Below are 27,281 nucleotides of genomic sequence, written 5' to 3'. Positions count from 1 at the left end.
TTTTATTCCACGTACCCAAGGCTTAATCCACTTTTTGTTATTCTCAAAATAAAATGCAGGAATATAATCTATTAGTGAAGAGCAATGAGTAATAAACTCAAAGAGTAGTTTCAAAAACAAAGATGTTGAAAAAGCATTGTCATTTGATTCTTAGCATACAGTTTAAGACACATCAACTAATTTTTGTGATTAAAACTGAGCATGCACTTTAAGTAACTATTTTTCTTGAACATGACAGATATACTGTAACTGTATAGCTGAGTTCAATGATACACTATTCCCTTCAATAAAACTTAACTAAGAAATAAGAAAAAAGCTCCCTAGAGTGGTTGATATTAGTAATCAATATCAAAGAAAGACTTATTTCATCAACCATGACTCAACTATATGAACACATTAAGTGTAATCATAACCCAATCACCTCCATGTAAGTATATTTAATTCCAGTTATCTACCCTGCACAGAAGTGATTTATTTCAAGGAGCAAGGAAGTTGCAGTTAAAATTGTTCATTTTAATTTTGTTTTAAATAAATAACTGAGAAGTATAAGCATTAGAAACATCCATTCTCACTGGTTGGTAACCACTGGTTGCACAGATTAGGTGTAACTGTGTTACTTTATTTCTCAGTTATCTACCAATGCAGCATTTCTCATTCAAGCTATTACACAGCTTAATACATCCTTAAGTACTAGATTTTATTATTGGACAAAAATTCAAGAAAAAAATCCCATTGGTATTAAATATGAAGATTTTTGCCTGCAACTCCAAGTCCTTGAGCCACAAGTAACTAGAAGCTGGAAGGGTGCAAATAGGAACCATCACTATACATTTGCCACGTTCTTTCCATGTCCTTCCTAGGTATGCACTAGCAGAGACAGCACAGAAATTTTTAGATTTCAAAACACTATATGGTATTGATCCATAACAGTTGATAATACTTACACTATTCATTTTAGACCAAAGTGACACAGTGCAAATATAACAATAGTAAGTAGAGGGTAATGCCTCCCTGAAGTGGTAAACAATACAAGTTTCACCTTTAAAAGGAATTCTGTTTAACTACTGTTCGTAGTTTAACAGATTTCTGTAGTCAATTAAACAAAGTTACTGTGCCCTTCATTGATTTTACAGCTAGTTTCTTTAAATTTGAAAGAGTTGAAGGAAAGCATGTTTTGGGCTTCAAAATTTGCAGTATTTCAGCTCTAACTAATCTAAACTGAAATAAAAAACGCACTATCTTTTCCATATCCAGAAGCTGATAAATCTGCCAGGATTTATCAGCACTAGGTTTGAAGTGTTTCAGCTGGTAATTTCTCTTGGTTCCATCACTTCACTTTCTTTTAAACCTCAGCAGCATCAATATTTTAACATATCGCACAAGCTTAGCAGATTACTGGAAATTTAGACCTTTGAAAGCTGGCAATTTCCACCAGGAATACATAGAGGCTTATTTTAAAATTAAACACTTTAAAATTCATTCTTATCCATCCCTGTTAGAAAAGGTTAAGATTTGCAATAGACTGATGTGGCAGAAATAGGTGTGATCAGGAAGTCAAGACTGAACGTGTCATTCCTTTGTGACTGAAGAAGACTCCTTTAACCTGCCCACCTCGCAAAGTCGGGCCTTGTTTATTCATTAAAAGATTTGATGAAACAACTAGTCTTTAAAAAGAACAAGCATTAGATCAGTGACTATGATTAAGTACTGTGCTAAATTAGTTATGTTAATATCTCCAGTTATTTTTAACTTTGATACAAATGCTGGGAACTAATGTATAATATATTCACACCAAAAAACCCACCTCAACTTGTGTTTGACAACCTTTCAGGTAAAAGCATTATTACTATTTAGCTACAAGCAGAGATGGTCAGAGCACCTACCTTGGGGATGTACTAGGTTTTTCCACCTGCAGGTTTCTTAGCAATTCATTTTATCCCACTAGCCAGCATCCTTACACAGACAGTAATAATTAAGGCAATTCCTATATTCCCTCATTACTAAAGCATATCCTAAATCTCATTTATAAAGCAACCTCTGCACAGTTCTTTCCAGACACTTTCTGTCCCTCTTCCTTTGACCTGAGTCCAAGGTCTCTGTTGTTCTGTTCTCTAGCCCCTCCTACCCATCTTTGATCAGTAACCCTCTTGCCTCCTCAGGATAATACGTGAAAGGACAGTACCAAAAAGTGTTCTATTAGCTATTTTTCCCCCTTTTAAAAATATTTATTATAGTTCTTCAGTCACTCAATTTTTTTCCTTCCTCTTTCTTCAACTTAACACCCTCATAAAAAAAATCTGTCAGCAGCAGCTCTTTAATTGCTTCTGCACATCTCGACTGGAAAAAGAGAAGTAGAGTTTGATTCTAGTTCCCAAGCATATTGATTTTTCAAAATCAAAAGATAGGGAAAAAGCAGGAGGGAAAAAAACCCAGTAAAACAAAATAACAAAAACCAAGAGGAGCTATGTCTACTTTCATAATGGGATTTGTTTTCTCATGTCTGACATCCCTCATTTTACTTCTTCAGAAAATGCTCCGTGCAGTGACATAGCACTGCATTTCATTTCCACCACCCAAACACTTTATCCTCCCAAATACCGCAAAAACGCGCAGATATCCAGCTAGTTTCTACTTTCAGAATGCAGAAGCGTTACCTGAAAAGACAAAACCAACTTGACACAGAAACAAAAAAGGAAAACAGACATGCCAGTAGTGGGCACTGCAATTTAATCTCTGATCAACTGAACAATTTGCTTGCTGTGCACAACATGCAATTTCTTTTCTATTTGTTAGACAGCAAGACCAGCTTTGAGATACACTCCAATGTGCAAAATTACAAATCCAATTACAATAAAACTCCACTTGAGTGAAGTTTTGTTATTTATAAATTGCATTGAGATTGGTTTTTATTTTAGTTAGGCACCAGTAGCTAAAGTTTAACCATCCAGCAAACTGATTGGCAGTCTCAACATTTCATTCTTTATATCTAATACATCTGAGGAACTAATTAAAGATAATTTAGTCTTAATGAGGCAGAGAGAATGTATCGATGTTAATTCAAATAGAAGCTGATCCATGAAAGTCAAGACTTCCAGTTCTAAAGTGTCTCGGACCCATCAGGGGATTATTATACAACAGAAGAATAGCCGGTATCTAAGCTCACCTGATTAATGTAAGCTCTATGCACCAGAGTCTAACCAAGCACAAATCCTATTAATTTTCCAAGTATCAGAAAACAGATTTGAAAATATAGGAGACCTATAAAGCACTAAAGGAAGGTAGTTTAAAATCTATGGGGTTTGCTGTTGCATACTGGGGTGAAAAGGTAATTTTCTTACTTCAAAGTGTAATAATTGGTTTAAATGTATTAAAAAATACACTGGCTAAAATACAAAGTAACTACTGGGGTGACAGATAAAGAAGCACACAGACAAAACCATATCCTGATGAACTGAAAAGACATTTTTATCCATACAGTTTTGTTTTTACTCTGTCTTGGGCACTATGACAGCTATCTTCAGCACACCTACAAAATGATGATACACATGGACTCCAAATTCAAAGACAACAAAACTCTACTTTCACTTCCAGCCTTCTCAAAGTAGCATAGTACTGCTTCTCTGTTCATGTTCCTCCCAAACACCACCCTCTTCTTTATTCTGGCATATAAGCTGGTAATAGTTCTACACTGAACTGGAATGAGGAACTGATTAACCTTAATGCGTTTCAATTATATGTGTTCCTCAAGCAAGTTTATATATAAGGTGCCAGCACAAAGGGGCAGCACCAAGCACTTGGGTATTGCAGCCTCTGACTTTAAGCAGCACTGCTATTTTGTCTCGGAGCTGGGATGGGACAGCCTACACTGCAAAGCTTTACCAAAAGTATCTCCCAGTGCAGCTGCAAGCTTTTGGGAGCAAAAGTATTTTTACTGGCACAGCTAAAGAAAAGCAGTGCACTTAACTGAGAAACTGTACCAATTAACTCCTCTTCTAACATAGCTATTTTCCACACAGGATTTTTTAAGAATAGGTAAACTGATCAGAGAATTTTCACATCCAGAACTACAGAGCTGCTTTAGAAAAAGTTTTATGGTATAGAGTTGTGGTAGAAATTTATGCAAGTTTCTTACCAAATCCCTCTGTGAACCAGCAATAATCCAGGCCAAGAACATGCTTGGTATGATCCATGCAATGAGCTCTGCACAAAGTAAGTGTGCTACAATATTTCGTGTTCCAAGTTAACCTCATTGCTCACCTTAGGGGAAGCACCTGCATTAAGAACAGCCACACAGACTCGCAAGAGCTGCTGCAGCACATAGGAACAAGGTACACACAATCAGTAGTGTCACTGTCTCGTGCCTGACAAGTAACAGGTGCCCAACTACTTTAGTATGCTACTTGAAACATTGTTCAAATTCCCATTAGAGTAACAGAATCATTTTATAACAAAATGAAGATTTGCAGCAGCAAAGACTCCTACACAGTCTTTATTACTATGATTACTCCTCACCTTCTGAAATGTTGCAAATCTGTGCAAGCAAAATTCCTGATGTCATTTTTGATGTCACAATGCAAAACCGAGTTTTCAGAGCTAACATAGATCTCAAACAATTCCTGCATTACACAAGTGTGGTTCCCCTATTAATTTACTCAGATCTGTACTTAAACATAAAGACGAATTCACACCTCTCATTTATAATTATCCTAGTTATCCAGATGACAAAACTTGAGAGAAAATAAAACAAAAAACCCCAATCTCTTCTACACACCCCAGCCCACCCATTTCAGTTCTCAATCTATGTATGCTCAAAGACAGGATGAGGCTCACAAGTTTAAAATATTTTTTTAAAACATACTTAAATATGAACATTTCTAGTATTTGTAAATTCAGCCAACTTACCGCTGCTGCCACAGTCTGCACAAGACAAGAGCTCTTCTGGTTTTTTTTCACGATTTGATTCTTTCGTTCCCAAACAAAAGCTACATATCGGGATGGGATCAGCTCGTGGCTAGATTTAAAAATAAACAGACAGAGTTAGCAAAAAGAAAGAAAAAAACAACAACCAAAACCCACCAGCCTCAGTGGTTTTTACCTTGTATTTTGTTGTACCATATATTAATTACTAAGACAAACATTCCCTTCACTAACTTCGGAATAACAAAGTTTTATTTCATATTTTTATAAAAAATGTTATTTTATTTCATAAACTTTAAGGTGGCCTGTAATAAGCAACCCTGTGCATTAATCCACATAAATGTCTCCAATACAAGACTAGTGTTAACAAAAACAAGGAAAAATTACAACTTATGACACTATTCTTGCACACACAATTTCAACTCCATTACACATTCACTTGTTATTCAAATGTAATAGTGCTCAAAGATCAACACGTAAACTGGTCTTTATTACAGATGAATATAGTTCCTTTATGAAAGAACACAAACTTATTAAAAACTCTCATATTTAAGACATAATTTATTACTTGGAAATCCAATACAACTCACACCTCCCTCTGCAACTACCATTTTAGGGTAAAAACACTGGATTCAACAGATCAAGGTTTATCCATTCCAGTCTGATGAGTCCCATCAGTTATGCTACACAATTGTAATAAAACCCCATGCAAATCTTTCAATGTCCAGAAGCAACACGCAGAGAAGAACTTCAGAACTGATACAAATTTACTTCCCATTCTCCTAATCCACTATGTGACAAACTATCAGAGATTAAATACCTATTAAAGAGTTTCTGCATTACATTTTGGAGTTTTAATGAAACTACTTACCTGCAACATCCAAAATATTAACATATTAATGAATATGTGGAAGTATCTGTAATCAGGTTTGCAACAAAATTATATGCAACTATTTCTCCCAGGTGGGATACTCAAATAACAGAGTACCTTCCCAGACTGGCTTCTAGCAGCTCATCTCACAACAACACATAAATTAAAATAGTTTCTTCTGCATTCATAGTTTCCAGATTTAGGTAAGAAATGCTGTTAGTTTTATATATCAGGGTAATTATTTATTGGTTTTACCTTCATTTTACATTTCCGCTTTATGATATAATACTTTGAAAGTTGACAGACTATCTTCACTTGACCTATAAATCTCCATTCCATTACAAATCTGGGAAGCAGGGAATGCTTCTTTTTAGGGGTATTCTCATGAAGGAATTAGCTGCATGTAGATATGCCCTTATCTCAACATAATACAAAAATACTGAAACTACTGTTAAGTTACTAAGCTTCATGATCACCTTAAGCGAAGCAGCAGATTCTGAAGAATACTAACACCAGCAAGGCAAATTTGTCCTACCCATCCAAGAAGAGCACACATATCCTTACCCTAGCCTACAACCACTTCCATACAAATATACTCCAAGGCATCCTACTTCTTCTGACAACTTAGTCCTCACAAGGTCTGCTCGCTGTTCAACTCTTCACAGTCCAATCACTGAAATACTGACATACTTGTACACCCCAAAGAATAGACATAAAACATAACGAGAGCTGAAGACTTTTCATAAGTATGGAGATGTGTGTTCTCTTTCATTAACTACAAAAGGGAACTGCTATTACCTTTTATAACTAATAGGAACAAACATCATCTGCACTCTGTCAGATTACTAAGACCTCCATTATGGATTGTATGGATAGCTGAAATATTAAATTGTTATGCGGATTAAAAAAATTGTTTAGGTTATAAAACTGGCAGTTTTTTAAAACAGTCATTCTTCAAAAAAAAAAATTATTGATGTTCTTTGTCAGTTTTAGCAGGATAGCATTGAATGAGATCAGTAATTCTATAGGTGGGAAGAGTTTTACCAATTTGCAGGATTTTTCACTTGTTAAAAACACATATATATACAAATAAAATAAGATTAGTTATTATTCTTGCAAGATATCATAATTCAGCAGATCTGTCCCATCATTTTGCTTTTATCAGATACGTCATTGGAGCAAAATGATATTAACAAAAAAACCCCAAACACACCAATAATCGGCAGCAGAAAAATGGTCCAGAGCTCTCCAAATGCAACTTGCAGCATTGTGTGGACATTTCTTAACTGCTAGTTAAAAGTTTAATACAGATAATTTAAAAAGAAATATTATTCTTTTAGTGCAATCTGGTAAAAATCTCCTCTTGGTAACCATACCATTCTCCTTCCCTTTGATATAACAGAGCTTTAGCCATTTCAAAAATGCTCACGCTGATAAATAATTCACAAAACATCACATATCATTCAAATCCAGGTCCACGATCTCATCTATCTTTCCAAGATTTTTTTTTTCTTGCTCTAGGAAAAGACATGGCCATTAGCCAACATTCATTTACTTCCCTATTTCAAACCACCACCGCCCCCCGCCCTTTTTTACTGAAGGTAAAATAAAGGACAAAGGTTGTTGGCAGTTCAGGGCTACAAAGACTGATGTTCCCATACCAAACCTCATCACAAAGAGCTCGCAAATCCTATCACTTTGCACACAAGTTTTCAAGAAACTCACAGGCTCCAACATATATTTTGAAGCCACTTACATTAATAACTGTATTACAGGGGCTGATCTCTTAACTACTGAAAGTTAAGAATACACACACACGCCTGTCAGCACAGTAAACAAAACGGAGTTTCTACTATTTTAGCTTGCACAGTCAAAATAAAACTAAATTCATACTGGCAGTATTAGTTCTGGCCCACAACTGTCTCTTTTAGGATAAACTAAGGGGGTTTGGGGTTAATATTTTGGGGAGGTGGTGGGGTTTTTTGGCTGGTTTTCTAACTGTAGCAGAATGTAGGACCAAACAGCAATGCACCTCCTACCTTAATCTACGAGAATTCTAAAAGAAAATCTCTTTTCCTAGTCATTAGTTTATCTTCTAAAATATAGCCATCATATATAATTATCTTTTAAAAAACAATTATTAGTCTTCAGGAAGGTTAATTTCATTTCATCTCCTACAGGAAGTAGTATAGTCAGTTATTCAACACTGAAACATTTTGTACCAGACGAACCAGTAATATTTTTCTTGCTTTTCACTCTCAGTTTAAAAGGAAAGTACCTTTTTTATCTAATATTTAAGAACCACATTAATATTTGTGTTACAAAACCTTTAGGAGTATGGTGTCTGCTCTGTCACTCAAGATAGGTCTGAATAATGCTTACCCAGCAACATACTATTACCTCAACAGAACTAAAGCTGCACAGAATTTTTCATCCCTTTAATTCCACGAACAAGGTAAGTCACAACTTGCAAAAACACTTAGCTTTTTAGGTCACTGGAAATTGTACATCCAAATTTAAAAGGCTGCCTTGTTCCAATAACTGTGTTTCCAATTGCACTGAGATCAAATTTACAGAATATTGATACCTTATGCCAACTCACACTTGTGTTCAGAAACTGAAGTTTCAGAAAGAGCAGTCAGGCAACAGGATTTAAAAAAAAAAAAAAATACACACACACACACACACACTCGAGCAATAACAGACCATCAACTCAGCACCTGTAAACAGGTTGTTTTTTTAATTTAACTTTCCAAGTAGAAATTGAACCATATTTATTTAAGCACCACACATCCAACTGTCATAGTCAGTCAATTCCTTAAAACCTCATACATACAACCACTGCAGTCCATCAACCCTCTAAATAGTGTTAAAACCATGTACTGTATCATGATACAGCACCACCAAAGCACATCACAAAAAAGTAATTTCATAACATTTATAATTTCAAAACCATTCTAAACAATAATTGATTGTGATTATCCTTATGCTTAAGACAGTTTTCACTAAAAATTTTATGAATGTGTGTACACTCAATTTTGTTTATAGCTTCATCATTTCAGTCACTTCAGAACATAAGAATAAAAAACATGTTTAATATATTTGTGCTAAAGACTAAACGTAACACTAAACATTGGTTTAGTGCCTTCAATAAGTGTTTCATTACTGATTAAACTGAAAAAACCCCAAACCACCAGAAACTCCACCAAAGAGTTTCAACTATTCAGCATAGTTTACACATTCTGAAATATTAAGGACTCACTATCCTTACTGCTCTCAGTCTTTATATATACTTTGCATTCTGACTGGTCCACCAAAAAAAAAAAAAAAAAAAAAAAAAAAAAAAAAAGAATCATAGAATGGTTTGGGTTGGAAAGGAGCTTAAAGATCTAGTTCCAAACTCCCCTGCCATGGACACCTTTCACATCATCACTAATTTAGAAAGAACAACACAGTTAACATCAGCATTTAGTTAAACTAGTACAATTCTCATATTTACGCAAAGACTTAGAAGTCATTTATGCAACCAGTAAATTATTTTATTTATTTTAATGACTCACAGCTATCTATTCTGAGAAGCTAACAGGCTTTGCCACTGCATAAAAGCAATCCTTGGTGAAAATTCAGCTGGATTTCTGTTACCTTACATCAGAACTTGGCTCAAAACTCTGGCCCAAAGTAACAATTTTTTTACCTACTGTAGTTTCCGTGCTTGTGGAATTTATATGCTTATCTGACTATATTTATAATTCCCATGAAATTCTTAAAGCATTTAGCATGCTCTAACATCCCACCCCCAAAAAGTCACATTAGGTCCTGAAAAGTCTTACTTTTGAGTATGCCATTACCCACAACTATAAATCCCACTGAAAGCAAGATTACTATTTGCATAGTATAACACTCTGAGGCTTTGAACAGATTGTCTAAAAACTATTAGGCATTAGCTGTGTACAGACAATTACAGTTTTAAGTGCTAGTCTCATTAAGTGTTACACACACATTAAAAGAAATTAAAAGTTTAGCACACACTCACAAGAAATTTAAGTTTGACTAGTAAACCAAAAACCTCAACTGTTCAGTTTGCAACTGCCTCTCAATACCTTTTCAGAAACTCCTCAACACCATCTGACAACCTGGTGGAAGACACGTCCTTATTCATGACACACAAACATTAGATCTCCATTACCCTATTAAAAGAAACAGCACGCAAGTAATTACAGGGTTAACAGGACAGAGAGGCAAATTTTACTGAAAACTGAAACTGCCATGACCTTCAGTACAGGTCCACTGTTCTGATCCCAGCCTATTTACAGCCTTAGGAAGGACAGAAGCAGCAAGCTTCCTTTCTCAGAATACTAACATTTTCACAAAGTACCTTCATGGGCTATCAATGCTCTTTTTTTTTTATCATAGTTTGAAAAAAAAAAAAAAGTCTTTGAACAAGAAATACCACCAGTAGCATCTCTAAATACTGGGGTTTTTAAATATTAATACCGAAAAGCAAAAGCTAAATCAGTGACACGTACTGATTTCTAGTCTCAGCTACTGAAGCAGCTGCTCTTGGTCACAGGCAAGACAAGGCAATATGACTATTTGCAGCTGCAATCCCTTTACTGCACCCATTCTGTGTGTAATAAATAGTTTACTTTCCACATCTGAAAAAAAAAAAAATCTATCATGTTTCTGGAACTACTTATTCTAAGTTATTATAAGTTAAACTGAACTCCAGTTTTTTAAAACAACTTCTTAGTAACTATCCAGTAGCTTCCATGTTAGTTCTACAGGCCCACAAAACCACTAAGTCAAACGATGGTAAAAACTATTACTGCAGAAGTGTGAAAACATTAAACCTGCTAAAAACCTTCATGTAGCCCATGCACTCAAAGAGCACAAAGCAAAAGCCAGCCCAAGGACAGTTTCAAGAAAAGAGGACTGACCAGGGTGCCAACTTGCTTTATTTCACCTTTAAGTCAAGAAATTGCATAAATGGTATGTGTTGAGGAAGAACTACAGTCTGAAACGTCTCTTCCTACAAAGATTATCACCACTGCTGGAACACAGATTCATGTTTTCTTTTGCTCTATAAAACCAATTTCTGTACTACACAGTGGCTTTCTCTTCTCACAGCCCTCTCCTAGACTTTCAAAGGTTATATCTGTATGGGTATTATGATATACAATGTAACTGTCACAGGTACACAAATTATCCAAAACTGAAAGGTTTAAAATGCTCCGTGTCCTCCTGGATTCAGACACCCCAAAGCCATCTAACTGCAACAGTAACACTAGATTTCAGAGTTCAAAGCACATTCTTACAAGTCCATGAACTCCACTTTGTGTGCACGCCCCAAGCAATCAGCTGATGACTGCCAAAGAAGATTGTAAGAACACACATAGAAAGATCATCTCTCATATAATGTTCTTGAAATATCACCTTGAAAACTCAAAATCTCACTTCTATTCTGCACACCTTATGAGGTGGGAAACTTGTGAAAGTGAATCCAAATTAATATATTTCTAGAGTTAACAGCAGGAAGGGGAACACTCTCCCACTCCAGCCCATAAGAAATTTACAGTTCCTTAAACAGGTTTAGGAACTCTATTCACCTGAACAAACCAGTGGTTTTGATTGTTTGGTGGGTTTGTTTGTTTTGAGTTTGAGGGTTTTTTTTGTTTTTTGGGTTTTTTTTAACAAAAGCCGAAAAGTGCAAACCAAAAAAAAATCTGCCTCTTGCTTCCCCCACCCACAAAAATATGGCCAAGCCTACAGTGTGATCTTTCATGCTTAGAAAGTTCTCTCCTAAAGTGTTTTAACTCCCTTTTACAGGAAAATACATCATCTACCTCCCCGGACACGAGGTGTCCAACTTGAACACAGTTCCCCATGTGTCTTTGTGTGCCTCAGTAGTAACTTCAGCAGTCCTCAAGCAACATTACTGCTGATGGAATTGAATAGCAAAAAACTAACCTGCATCTTCAAAAAAAAAGCACTGTACTGAGGAAGACATGCACAAAATCACATACACTTATAGACACTTTTCTAAATACAGTTTCTTTTTTTGTGTTACTAAAAGGAACATTCCTGCTACCTCTTCCAATCTGGGAAGTAATACAACCTACAATAGAGGAACTTGCAACAATTACTGCTTAGAAAACAGAATGCAACTTCAGGCTTCAAAAGTCTCTTTTCCTTGAAATCTTGAAAAGAAAATAAAAGTAGAGTTCCGTTTCAAAAGACTTCTATTGTTTCATCAAATAATACAACATATTAGAAACAAAACGAAAACTGACTTCAATTTATTATTGTTTGGAAAAAAACCACTAAGAATAATGGTCTGCACAGTGAATATTGACCAACATGCAGGGAAGAAACCCTGATTAAAAAAAAAAAAAAAAAAGGAAAAAGAAAACCCACAAAAAACCGTCACAAAAGTACACACATACCTTTTCTAGAAAGAGTTTTAGTCATTTGTCCCAGTCCTCTTAATTAGTTGTACATAAGCCATCCTGCATTCATGTTTTGTTTGCAGTTTATCCACTGAAAATTTTTTAAAAATCCACTTTCTGCTGAAAAACCACCACCCAAAGCAAGCACAGGATACATCTTCTAGAGAAGGGTGCAAAGCAGCAGCTCAAAAATACAGATAAGTCTCACAGTCCTCTGGAGGCTCAGCTTTCATTTTCAACAGAATTAATATAAAGCCTCTACACTTACAGAAAGGAGGCTTTCAAACTATAGTCCAATTTCAATAGACACACAGGGCTACTGAAGTCAGCCTAAAAACAACCCTTGGATACATGTAGGCCCTGCTACCATTTCTGTCAACAAACTCTGATACTTTACTTATTTAAATTGTATCCCTTCTGTGATCTTTTGTTGATTCCCATGTGTCACGGTTAAACCCCAGCTGGCAACTAAGCTCTACACAGCTGCTTGCTCACTGCCCCGACATCAGGATGGGAGAGAGAATGAGAAGAGTAAAAGCAGAAAACTCATAGATTTAGATAAACACAAGTTTAATAGCCAAAGCAAAAAACTAAGGAATTCACGCACCACTTCCCATGGGCAGCCAGGTGTTCAGCCATCTCCAGGAGAGCAGGGTTCCATCACGAGTAATGGTTACTTGGGAAGACAAATGCCATCACTCAATGTTCCCCCCCACCCTCTTCTTACTCCCACTTTATATAATGAGCAAAATATGTTATGCTATGGAACATCCCTTTGGTCAGTTGGGATCACCTGTCCCAGCTGTGTACCCTCCAAGATTCTCATGCACCCCCAGCCTCCTTGCTGGTGGGGAGGGGTGAGAAGCAGAAGGTGCCTTGTCTCTGGGTAAACACTGCTCAGCCATAATAAAAGCTATCTCTCTATTATCAACAAAGTTTCCAACACAACCCCAAAATATAGCCCAATACTAGCTACTATAAAGAAAATGAACTCTACCCTAGGCAATATCAGCATGCTATGGTAGCCCTACAGGATAAAGACGGCTTTTCCCTCCTGAATGGGAGAAGAGAATGTTGTTTAATGTGTAGGTTTCTTGCTTTTGTCCTGCACCTGGGACTAAACAATAGAAAAATGTATTCACCTTTCCACTGTAGTAGCAAGAAGTGTTTTTAAAATAATAAAAGATCTTCTGTAACTAAGGGTCTTAACATAATTGAGCTATGAAGAAGGCTATCCTCAAGTCTCCTCTTCTGCATTCTCCACTCTGAGATTGGAGTATAACTACAGAATCTGCCACTATAAGGTAGTTGTGCTTAGCAGTCAGATTATCAATAGCTCAAGCTGTAAATACATCCTATATACACTGCAGCTTTCTATTTACACCTTCCTGTAATTCTGATCTACATCTGATCTACATCATCTACACTGTGTAAACATAAACTTGGGCCAAGCAGTCTTCAGACTTCTTGAAATTCTATCTTCAATGGTTTTGAAGTGAAAAGAACAAGGGGAAAATTATTTTAGTACTTTTCAGATGCGTTATTAATACCTGTGGCAATATAGTTTCTTCAGGAGTACACATTTATAAGTTGTCTCTATCAAACAGATGAACCTGAACAGACCATGCACCATCAGTACTGCACATAGACAACGTTACACAATTGGGTTTGCGCCCTTCTTTCACCTTCTGCAAGGTACCCTTGGGAAATTAATTCAAAATACATTTGTAAGTTAGATTTTATACAAAGATAACTCAGTTCCATTTTTCTCTGCACCTAAGACATAAAACTTTTGTCTTCTTCAGACTCATCTGAAATGATATTTTAAGAAAAGTTAAAATTTGAGAGGCTCCAAAACTTTTTTCCTTTTTAGTACCAAATTGCATCCTTTCTCTTCCCTTAGTTGCCTACTATGAGATCAGCAAATGGTTCAAAGTCCAAACATTTTAGTCTCTAGTTTCTTGCTAAAAGACTTTTTTGTTTGTTTGTTTATTAAATTGCGCTCTTCCATCTGGCACACAAAACAACCTCAGGTGTACCAACAACAGGCTTGCTTTCCTTCAAGTCCGTTGAGTCCTAAAAAACATAAGTCAGATCACTCCTGCAGATCCAGTCAAGCAGGTTATATGTAAGTTGCATTACTCCTTACATATCTATCACCAGTGGAAGTATGTCACATCTTCCAAGTGACATTTTTCCATTTTATGTATCTCAAATTTTTCTTTTTCCAAAATAATGAGTTCTTACTCTTCCCAACTCCCTCGAAACCTAATCCTTTAAATTCATTTAGATGTCTTTAAGAGCATCACACATTTCTGTTACTAGCCATGCACTCTCTATAACAAAACCTATGTACTTAAGTATTAAACAATTACATATCATTATCATCCCCATCGTGACCTCACCTTCTGTATCACTGGCCAAGTCATCCACTGTGTTTGACAACATGCAGTTAAGTATCCACATCATTAATGTGTAACCCTTCCAAAAATCTCAACCTCAAGTACACTTCTAGGTATTGATTCAAAGGTAAAGTTCATTATGTATCTAACTTTCTACAATCTTGCTCATCACTTGCAAACTTCCATACAGACTTCATATATCTCAGTTTCTTCATAGGCTTAGGAGACTTACAAACTTTTTGGTATGGAATCCATTGGGGTGTGTCACACGTGTATGCAGTTGTTCAAATGGGATTGCACTTTCCAACTCAAAATTTTATCTTTTACTGCAGTGCAAGTAGAATGAAGCAGGTGACACACGTAATCACAAGCAAGCAAGCAGTGGTGCAATTCGCAGATCATGATCCCATGAGCATGTCAATTTTTACATTCTTTGGGGAAAGGTATTGTTTTTAAGCAGATTAAATAAACTCCAGTATGAAAAGCACACGCTTCATTGCCATGATATTATGTTTACTCAGATGTTTGTATACATGCATATTTTTATTCATAACTTATAACCCAAAGTCATCCTACATAAATGCGTATAATGTTTGCAGTGTGGCACAGGATAATTATTAGTTGTCTTGATGCTAATTGCTCAGGGAAAATGTTTAATTGCATATTAAATTGATCATATGCATATTTTATCTAGTTTACTCTTTGGGGCAAGTTTACTGTCAACATGATCTAGATTTGAATAGTGGTATACTAAATACAGAAGTAGGTATTTTTGAAACTGGGCGCGTGTTTGAAATGCAATTCTAAATAAAACAAGCAGAGCCCTCTTCTACTCCAAGATGAAGTAGCTGAATTTCTGCACAAAGACATATCCTGCCTAGTTGCCTCAAAAACCTGAAGGGAAAAATATTAGGACCAAAGCAGCATTATTAGGGCTGCAAATTTCAGAATCTGATATGGGATTACAGGAGAACTCTTTCCTTAGATTTCTTCCACTGATGTGATTAGGAAATGGAAGCTTTAAATAGAGAGCGCTATGGTTTGGTTTCGTTGTTTTATTGTGTGGATTTTTTGTTTAAAAAGTATTTAGTTTTAACTCATGCATATAACTTGACATCCTTTCTGCTCAGTTATTTTGAGAGTCTCTTACTCAGGCCTGAGTACCACAGAACTAACATAGCTAAGCACATACTCCTACAGGGAACAAGTGGCAGCAGCCAGGCCATTGACCTTTTGTTGCTTAGTCACTGGTTTCCATTTGGTAAAAAACACCAGCACAAAGATACTACTCTACCAGGTGAGCTACAGAGCAATACAAGTAATGAAAATATACTTATTCATTTATTTATTTAAAAATTAAGTCATTGCTGGTCTCCTTTCTGAAGGCGGAGAAAGCTGGACAAATAGCTGATTAAATGATAACAACTTTATTTTTTTTCCCCTGTGACAGGAACTGAACTTTATTCTTGAGGGAAGAAAAGCAGTTTATTCAACAGCAAAGACACTGAAACGACTTGCAGGCATTTACCTTTACAGATCATCGCTCAAAGGACAAAACCATTGAAAGTCTGCCAGATCCGTAAAGCACATCCAGCACATTTTATACAAGACCTGGGAGGGTAGCAGTTTTTTGCTTGATCAAGTGCTGAAATCCAGGGCAGAGAATAATAAAGGTGAATAGGCACGGTAGCCCAATACCCCAGGGAGTTACCTAAGAGGCTGGCACTTCCAACAAACGAAACACATTGCTCTCTAAGTCCCTGCTTATGTATATTGTGCTATATGTATACGTCACTTTTGATACTGACATACTGTGAAAAATTAACACCCCCTAAATTGAGAAGCCATTTCATAATTAAAAAACTAAACCACTGTAGTTTATTTTACAAATAGAGTGAAATAATCTCCTCTAGAATATCATAAAGCACTGTTAACTAGCTATGGGATGTAAAACAGAGCTCAAACAGCTCTGAACAAAACCAGTAAACAGTTCAGAGAAGGCCAGTTTTTCTTAGAAATGCTTTCAAGTAGGCCTATTATACAAAATTAAATGAAAGTCTCTTGAAGGAAATAGGCTTAAAATTTGCCTAACTATTACATTTAATCTGGCAGGGGAGGGGGGGAAGGGGGAATGAAAAGAAATTATTGCAGCAACTTGTACCGCTGCAATGGCTTCTAAAAACAAATCCAGTGAGGCTCTCAAACACTTGTTTTTAGTCTATCTTTTACACTACTGCAAAGTCCGTAGTATTAAACAAACTCTGAGAAGCCCATGAAGCCGTTTCACTGTCCTACCAATAATATTAAATTGCCATACTACTCAAGGAAAGCGTGCGAGTTCTAGCATCAGCATTTGCACAATGGGACCAAAAAAAGGACAGGAGAGGGGTGATAACAAAGTTCATTCAGCCAGCAGATTGTTGACTGTAATTTTGTGAGGTGTTTTTACATAGTGCTTCAAGGTGTTTATGTTCTGCCTTTAAAAAGGCAACTGTACTGCTGATAGCCTACAGAAGGTGGTAAGCAACTTCAACAAAAAGGCATAACCAAAGGAAAGTACTAAGACATCATCCCTTTGCAAATCCATCTGACAGTAACAGCCCTATTGGACTGTACCCAAGTCTGAAATTAAGTCTTCTAGTATCAACCTCCCTCCAACTCTGACAGGATTATTTAACAGGAAGGAGTTCCTGTTCACTTCCATTCAGTAACAGAACTAAGTGGTGAAAGAACCTCTACCTACATCATCACCCATAGTTAAGGGCCCTGGCCATTAAAACTAAAGTCTTACTAGTGATACTTAAACTACTTCCACTGCATGTTTTCTTGGGCAGTGCAACCGCAAAAACACTTTGTTTGATCGAATTCCAAATGAGTGCAGAGCATGGTTGGGATGAGACACACTGATAAACTCATTTAATACACACTGCAGGAATCCACTTAACGAGAAAATTTTCTGTGCAGAGATTTTACCCTTGTCTCTTCCTTTAGGAGAAAATGTGATATCTCAATGGAGAAGCAGCATGACGAGCTATCCCATATAACTTACTGAGCAGTCTTTAGGACTAGATTAACCTGTAAAACCAAGAAACATGTAAAATAAGTTGATTTTTCATTTTGTATACCCACTATTCAGCTGTTTTAGCACCAACAAATAAATATAACAAAAATCTTCTTGCCAGGAAGCCTGAAATCCTGGTCCCTACAGACTACATATTTGAGGTTCCCATATAGGCTAGCATCAGAAAAGCATCTCCCTTAACTAGTCCAAAGTACCAAGTAGATAGTCAATCCTGAGACACAACCAAGAAGATTGGCTATACCACTGTTTCTTAACAGTCTAAATAAAACTATTATTCACAGCTCTTGTCTGTTGGTGGTTTAACTCTCTAGTATTTAAAATGCTTAAAACTAAGCATTTATACATAGACCATGGGAAAGAATGCCATCAATTTAGTGAAAACAAAAAATTACGTACGGTGGTTTTTAACAGCAAAGCTATTCAAATGAGTAATTACATACAGGGTGAGCACAGTACTTCCTTCAAATTTGCAAAAAGCAAAGATTTGTGAAATAGCACTTAAGTGATGCAAATCAGAATTTTTAAAAAGTATAGAAAAGGTTTTGAAAACTACTTGTCTAAAACATGATCACTTCAATAACAGGCTATAAAGAACTCTGTATAATCCAACTCAGAGAAGAGGCTTTTTCTCTCTCTCTGCTTTGATGCTTACAATGCAACCTAGAAGTCTTCATTACTTACATTCCTCCCTTTTTTAAATTCTGGTAAAATTTTCTTTGACTATGGCTTTTAAAGGGTGGCTCAGCTTTAAGCAAACAACTGTAAAATTTACAATTTAGGAAATAAGGCATACCTGCAGCCCAAGCTAGTTTCCTTTAAAGGAAATGGGAGGTTCACATTAAGTGACCAATAAAAAAAACATGTATTACATGTTCCAAATGTAATAAGGTAATATATAGAATAGTTAAAACAAAGCATGCTAAAGTTACTTGGTCTGGCCAGAGTGCCTTCTACCACTGCCAAATAAATAAAAAATACGATCTAGTTATTCCACACACACCAAAATAGTTTCATGATAGGCTAATTAATCATGAACATAACTTTTCAGACATTACATAATTTCACAGACTTGCTTGTAGGTCCTGCCAAAGAAAACAAGAGTTTGAATGAGAAATAAATCTACACTTGAAGAGAGATGACAGCAACAAAACATGACGAAAGTAGGAAAGAGAGGGGGGAAAGGAAGGGGAAAGTATTAATATCACACAAAACTCCCTCTATAACTTTATTACTCAAAATATAGAAAAGCTTAAAAGCCAAAATACAAGAATCAAGGAACTGAAACTAACTTTTCACTCTAATATCTCTTTTTTTTTTTTTTTTAAATTACAAACTATTTATGGAAATTATGTTTGATAGAACTTGAGAAACAAACCAAAATCACACAACTTATTCTTTGGCACTTATCTGAGATCAGGAATCTCCTTGTAACAGCCGTGGGTTTATTTCTCATTTGGAATACATCTAGCAGCACTCAGATCAAGCACAGACCATTTTTATATTTCAAAACAGTCTTAGATTTAAATTTTCAACCTGCCACTAAATTAATATTTGATTAATTCAAACTATATGCTAAAAATACACAAAGAAAGTAAAAAATCTATTTTTCTTGGTAATGTACTTTTAATCCCCCTTGTAGGTCCCTCTGATAATGAATTCAAACCCTGAGTGGCCAAGGCACTCTAACTGATACAATAAGACTATGAAGGCAGGCAAAAGTGTTGCTCTAGGAAGTCAGAAGTAAAAAAAAAAAAAAAAAAAAAAAAAAGGGAGGGAGGGGGGATCAACTGGTATTCCAGAAGTGTTCATTTCAACTCCCTAAAGGTTTTACATCAGCTACGTAAGTCACAACACAAACACGCCAAAATGGGACTCTGCTCTATGACCCACAAAAACCTGCCATGTAAATCTATGAAACAGCTATGTATTAATACAGCAACCAGTTTGCTTTCTTCCATTAAAAAGGGAAGAGGGAGAACGCTGCAAGAGGGACTGTTTCCAGTCATTTAGGACATCTCTGTAAAGGTTTCCTATTTTTACTCTTCTTATCTTCAGTTCCTTCGACTGCACTGAGTGAACAGCACCATTCTTCGGTGCCGCCCGGGAGACTCGAAGGCTGCACACAACCCCCACTAGGTTTCGATGCACTGCAGCAGGAGTTCCACATTTGTTCACCAAGTGAGTTGCAAACAAGCAGAAAGGACAAGTACCTTTGCATCACAACAAATACTATATTCTTCACAGTCAGAACACTTCAAATGTTACCGGCCACTTAGTACAGATATCAGTTAATTTTGACTGAGTTTGTTTAGCAAGAGCACAAAGTAGAAGCTAAGGAACTAAGTAATGCATTCTGAAGAGGATTTTCCTTGAAAGACAAGTAAGTTGTGAGTGGTTTATGAAATTGGCTTACACAGTCTATTCTTCTTAAATGCTTTCAAAGATATGTAATCCCTAAATGATATATGAGGAAAAAAAGGAGAGAAATCTACAGCAGAGTTTTCATCACAAGGTGTCAGCTCTGAGAAAGTAACATAACAAATTAACATTAATTCATTCTCAGCAGTAGTTACACCAAGAACTTTTCAGCTTAGAGACTAAGTTTACAGAGACAAGGAACCTCCTTTCCACTCCAAACTCCCAAGGACACTGGAGATAAAAGTGAGAAGACTGTGCAGTAACTGTCAAAATTAAGAGTTTCTGGGACATCTGCAATGTAAAGCAATTTACAAGTGATTGTCAGTCTTCATTCCATGCTCTAATTTAGCAGAGTTAATCAACACGCACTCATCTGTACTTGATCTGTTCAGAGATCAAAGCAAGCATAATTTCTATGAAAAAACTTCACTATTTGCCCTAGACATAGTATTTTAAAGTAATTCTGAAGCAATTCTATTCTTAAGACAATACACCTGCAAACCAATACATTATTCATAGTTTTAGACTATCCTTCCTTGCTTTACCTCAAAAAATGTAATAACTTTTTAAACTGACCCTTCCACTTATTCAGCTATATCATGAAGAATTAAGTGAGATGCCTTCATTTTATTTCAGTATGAAAAGTGATCATCTGGCAAACAAACCTTTTCACTTACAAGTAAAAACTGGTACCTATTAGGTGAGCAAAAAAAACCTGTATGGACTGTGTAGTTCAAAAAAAAAAAAAAAAAAAAAGATGAAATTATTTGATTGTGTGACTGGGGGGTGGAGGGACACCAGAAACACCAAATTTCTATTTTGACCATGACAGAGAAAAAGGGGATTTTTCAGTGTCCCAAAAACTATCTGGCATTTGTCTCCTACAGCAACATATCTCTGCATAAATAGTGTATGCGGACAAAAGTACTCAAGTTTAGTTCACGTTACTTCAGTGGATGAAGTAACTAAAACTAGAAAGAGTATTTTTGCATAGCAATAAATGTGTACAATAGTTTCAAGCCCATTAAATGATGTTTTTGAAAACACACTTGTCACTGAAACTATTTTTTATACCAGTATGTAGCTCTAATGTACACTTCCTCATTGCATGAAAGGACCTTCTGCAAAACTTGGATTATAGAAAAGGGTTTGTCTGGACATTTACATTACAACATACGTGTAATTTAAAGAACTGATGTCTTATATATAGTTTTTTGCCTCCTGAACAGTTTTTAAGCCCACATCTTTCCCAATAGTTCCTCAATTGTAGCTCTGCAAAAGGAACAGCACGCCAGAGCTGCAAACTCTTACAACGGCCATCTAAGGAGCAGTAACCTAATCACAAATCAAAAGTTACAATAATCGATGATGGTAGAAATAAAACAGCTGAATAACCCCTGTGAACTTGGAGGCTTAAGTTATACCCATCTGATCTAATGTAACAGCCCTCTAAATTCCCCAACTACATACAACAAATTCTGTTAGAGAAACAAAATACACAACATGGGCAAGAGAACAGGTTTATATCCAGATGAGCAGGGAGGCAGGGGAAAGGGGAAATGTGTATTTCACACAGGTGCATACCCTTGAATTCTACATGTAAGGTAAAGGAGGCAACTGATGCAACCAGGTTCTGTTGCAATATCATCACACCTTTGACACTACTGAGGACAACAACTACAGCCAAGCACTTCAACTGATTTGCCACTTCAAGTTTCTCAATTAAGTATATAATCATGATGACAAGAAGTGTATAAAGGAAGACTGCAGGGTAAACATAAGATCAGAAAACATTCATGTTTTACTAGGAAATTCAAGGGTAATGGAGGGGGGAAGTTTCCCTGTCAACATTAACCTTCCTGGAAGACTATTAGATCTCACAGTTAAGACAGCAGAGAAGTACACCAAGAGAAAACAGTGAAATAATGTATTGCGGAACAGAAATAATACTGAAATAATTTTTGCCTCCTTCAAGCTTAGTACCATTTATTTCTGTATGAAGCTACTAAAGTATATTGCAAAAGTAAGGAAGATTGAGCTTTAACACAAATAAAACTCTCTTAAAACAAGTAAGCAATAAAATGTTAATAAAATGTCCTGGATGAGTCTTGAAGTAACAGTTTAAAGTGAAGAAACTCTTAAAAAAACGTAATCCCCTCATTCATAAGTACAAAAAAAAAAGAAAATGCAGAAGTGATACTATGAGCTATGTTCAATGCTTAGACTTATAAAGAAAATTCCCATTTGGAAAAGGTCCTGCCCATAGTTAATGCCTTCCTGAAAGAAATAAACATATTTTGTTCTTTGTTCCTTTTTATACCTAAAACGCACATTAGCCAGAAAGTCATGCAGAACCAATAATAAAAGTACATATTTAGTATAAAATTGTATGATTATTTGAAGGGGATATTTTTGCAATCAGATAAAAAAATGTTTTTACAACACAAAGAAACAGATGGTATAGAATGAGAAAATATGAGACTGAGTTACTGTGACCCTGATCTCAGATACAAGCACTGCAGTAAAACCTATGACCTTTTTTATGAATAAGATGCATCAAGAACACCAACAAATGCACAGTATATTAGACAGCATCACTTTCAATCAGTTCTTTTCTAGATCTATTTCTCCCCCCAATTTTACTTCACTGTCAAAACCAAGTTACTCTTTTTTGTAAATGAAAAATTTTAAAAGTTTAAAGCATTGTAATTATAACCCTGTTAGGAAATGTATCAGATGGTTGAGCAATTTCTTTAGTCTGGTCATTCCTACCGGTAGCTGTGTTCAGCAGGGTACAAGAAGCAATTATATGCATATACAGGTCACAATCATCTTATGCAACTGAAACAGGTGAGCATTCATGTCTGTAACTGCTAAATTCTGGTAAGCAATTAAGTTTATGCACTAAGTCCCCGGCATGGTCCAGCTGATGATGTTCAAATCCCCTTCTCCAGCTGCCAGTACAAACAGATATGACCAGCATCTCTTTCACAAGCCTACTGGACTACAACTTTGCATGAAATTTGTGGTGTCCCCTCTTCCGGCCTTCATCCCCTTTCTATCCACAAGAAGAACCTTGTGGATTGTGGTTTCCACTCAGTTTTACTATACCAGTATCTGGAGTGACTCCAGTTTTCCCCAGTTTCGCTGGATTTATCAGAGAAGAGCTACTGCTTTCTGATAATATATGCAGGAGTACATACTATTAAGTCATCTGCTTTCCAAAGAAGCCATTGATATAAAACATAGCCCACAATCAAACCACTTTCAACTGCTTATATCCAAAATATCTTTTCTAACTTTTAGCTTGTGCATTGAGCATTTTGATAGCTTCTCTTCCATTGTATCATAATAGCCATGAGATCTCCTGCTCTAAGGACCAATTGCATTTTTGAAGAAACCACATACAAGTTGGGACAAAGGTTTCTTCACCAATTATGTAGATTTAACTCTAATTAACATGACCTGCCCAAACTAAGTTACAGTGCTGAAAATCCAAGACTGCAACAATCCTGGACTTGCTATGTCTTGAAGGAAACCCTATTTCCAAGTCAACAACAAAAATACTATTTCCAAGTCAACAACAAAAATACTATTTCCAAGTCAACAACAAAAATACTATTTCCAAGTCAACAACAAAAATACTATTTCCAAGTCAACAACAAAAATACTATTTCCAAGTCAACAACAAAAATACTATTTCCAAGTCAACAACAAAAATACTATTTCCAAGTCAACAACAAAAATACTATTTCCAAGTCAACAACAAAAATACTATTTCCAAGTCAACAACAAAAATACTATTTCCAAGTCAACAACAAAAATACTATTTCCAAGTCAACAACAAAAATACTATTTCCAAGTCAACAACAAAAATACTATTTCCAAGTCAACAACAAAATACTATTTCCAAGTCAACAACAAAAATACTATTTCCAAGTCAACAACAAAAATACTATTTCCAAGTCAACAACAAAAATACTATTTCCAAGTCAACAACAAAAATACTATTTCCAAGTCAACAACAAAAATACTATTTCCAAGTCAACAACAAAATACTATTTCCAAGTCAACAACAAAAATACTATTTCCAAGTCAACAACAAAAATACTATTTCCAAGTCAACAACAAAAATACTATTTCCAAGTCAACAACAAAAATACTATTTCCAAGTCAACAACAAAAATACTATTTCCAAGTCAACAACAAAAATACTATTTCCAAGTCAACAACAAAAATACTATTTCCAAGTCAACAACAAAAATACTATTTCCAAGTCAACAACAAAAATACTATTTCCAAGTCAACAACAAAAATACTATTTAGAGGTAACAGGGGGATGAGATGGGACTTACAACATGAATTAATTGACTGTGGCTCCAAAACATACGTATGTTATTTCAGAGCCATTCAGTGCCAAACATAACCATCCATCAGACACCAAAACACTGGAAGACTGACCCCACCCCACCAGTGAAAATACCAGCATTACTTCCAGTGCCTAGACTAGAGAGCAACAGAGAACAGTGATTTGGGGAATTTGAAAGAGAGGACGTATGTCATTTTATGGCTATTTGCACCTGTTGTACAGAAAGATCTGGTTCATATTTATTAGCTGAATTTAATGTAGTGTAGATGTACAAAATAAAACATCTATTTTTAAAGTATTATTAGCCTAGTATTAGCTACACAAAAACCCAATATTGCATTCCTCCCATGCCACTCCCCCCAGCAATACTTCACTTGATACTCATTCATCTCCAGGATTATCATATAACTACCAGTTTAAAGCTGGATCAATGTTTTTTCACTTCACTGAACAATCTAATCAATAGCAACAAGGACATTCTGCTGTCAAAAGCAAGCTGCTGCTCATGCTGCTAGTCCCCCCTGGGCTTGGTGTTACAGAACTATGTTAGATAGATCCTGCCACAGAGCACTCAATGTGACACTGATCACTCTGTAGGCACGGAGTGAGGTATTGATACCAAGCATACAGCTGAATCAACACAATTAATTGCACCTTCACAAAATAAAGCTGTAGTCATGTCAGACAAGTTGTAAAAGTATTTGGACCTCCTACCAAGGAAACTAACCTAGTCTGATTTCTGGTTTCATTACCTATGCATATATTGATTTTTCAGGAAGGCAAAGCAAATAGAGAAGCTTAAAACAAAATACTTCAAATGCATTTCCCTAATCAGTACTACATACATACGTTTTAAAAATTTTCAGTTTTTTTAAAATTTAAAAATTTTCATCCCAGCCACCAGAAAGCATACTACTCTTATTACAAGTCTACAAGTTCTGGAGAGCCCTAAAAATCAGGCACAAATAATGTTTTGTACTTACATTACACAAGTTCTAAGAGGATAGGGGGCAGTTGTATATACAAGAGATTCCACCTTAATCTCTTACAAATACATGCCAAACAGCGCAACCAAAGCAAAATCCTGGGCCTTCAATTTTATATTCAGTCTCTCTGTAGCAACAACAAAAAACCCCACAAAAAAAAAAAAAAAGCTTAAATTTGAATCCTGGATCATCTTTTTAAATAAAATTAATATTTTATTTATATTTAATTTATTAAACTTATTAATAAAGCAAATCCTAGCTTTACTGCATCTTTCATTAAGGTAGAGAAGTGCAAAAAATGTGGGTTTTGAAACCAGTTCTGTGTAATAGGAACATAATGGGAGAGAAGAGGTCAGAAAGGCCAGGAACATCACACCAAAGAAATGGAAGCATTGTTCCTTACCATGTCTTGCTGTCCTAGCAGGCTAATTGCACGGAGTACGCAGATGTTTAAACAAGATGGTAAAATCTGCTTCTATTGCTATAAAGGCAGAAAAACCACACTCACGGATTTCCCTTCTTATTTTAGCTACGAAATATCCCTTAAACCCAGGAGATTTCAGAAGTATTTAGTTTCATACTAAGAAACATTAGCTTAACCTAGAATCTTCGACATTTATGAGCAGTTCATTTCCCAGAACAACACACCTAGTGAAATCTGGCTTCTGACTGGATTACCTATCTCATATTTCCTTCACTATCTCCTCAGCTCCAAATTCTCAAAATATATCCCTCATGCTCACACTTACAACCCCAGTATTCCTCCTCCTCGCTATTTACCATGGCTATCCAGCTCACCAAGAAGGACCACGTGCCGTATCTAATCCAGTATCATATATGAATTGTTTAGCTGACTACCACCTCTACCATTATGTGAAATATCAAAACCAAAAATGCAGATAGAGCTGTCCCTCCCTCCTGTTTCAGCAGTAATGCTTCCAAAGGCATCTACTTGCCACTCTCAATTTCCATAAAACCTACTTGTCAGCTTTAGTTGAGTACAAGTTAACTGTTTGATCTGGCCATTAAGTTCAACTTCACTAAAGGAAGACGGGCAAAGTACATCTGACTGACATTGACTGCAGTTGCAATGTAAATGCAGTTGCTCTCTTTTTTTTAATGTAGGAAAGCAGAAAGTAAACCAGCAAGCACACATCCTTAAAAAATGTACCATTTTCCCCCTCACTGAAATTGTAGCTCCAATACCACTACTTCTTCTGCATATTGGGCCAGAATCACCTTAAGCATCTTGTACCCATTCCAGCAGTGTATATCCAAGATGGATGTATTTCAGAAGAAACTAGCACTGTTGAAAGAAGCATAGAAACTGGATACTTCCCACCTATACAAAACCTGTCAATCTGCTACAACACTGGAATTTCCTTTTTTTTCCCTGCCTATGGGAAAAATGAGGTAGTGGTTCAATCACATCCAAATCAAGCAAGCCTGAGTTCAAGCCTCTGTCCTATTAGCAAAATTAGTTGCTGCATCTTTGGTCTAAGAAGCAGCCACGTCTGTCCCCATGACTCAAGCAGCAATTAACAGGCAGTCACCCTCAAGGCCCCAGGTCCTACCAAGAAAGTGAGATAACAGAAGAAACCTGCCAGCTTGCTATATCACACTGCAACAAGACTGGGAAATATATTTTTAGCACGTACAACAAGTACAGCTTCCTCAAATGTGTTTTTCAGATGGCTTCAGACACTTTCTAAGAAATCAAAACAGGAATGACTGTGTTAAAGGGCAATACCTAACATATTTCCCGTGCTACAGGGAGTCAACAGGCCAGA

General features: G+C 36.1%; 1 protein-coding gene across 6 annotated transcripts in view; it reads right to left on the bottom strand.

Annotated features, from left to right (window-relative positions):
• KAT6B (lysine acetyltransferase 6B) overlaps nucleotides 1-27,281 on the bottom strand; it is a 110,038-nt gene that overhangs the window by 49,487 nt on the left and 33,270 nt on the right. For all 6 annotated transcript variants that reach the window (XM_032695100.1, XM_032695099.1, XM_032695098.1 and 3 more), the window contains exon 3: nucleotides 4,903-5,011. In XM_032695100.1, coding sequence (XP_032550991.1) covers nucleotides 4,903-5,011 — 109 coding nt within the window. The remainder of the gene's footprint in view (nucleotides 1-4,902; nucleotides 5,012-27,281) is intronic.

The sequence above is a fragment of the Chiroxiphia lanceolata genome, chromosome 8, assembly GCF_009829145.1.
Source record: "Chiroxiphia lanceolata isolate bChiLan1 chromosome 8, bChiLan1.pri, whole genome shotgun sequence".
In the NCBI taxonomy this organism is placed as follows: Eukaryota; Metazoa; Chordata; class Aves; order Passeriformes; family Pipridae; genus Chiroxiphia; species Chiroxiphia lanceolata.
Note: the sequence above shows the minus strand (reverse complement) of the source record. Positions and strands in the feature narration are given on the sequence as shown.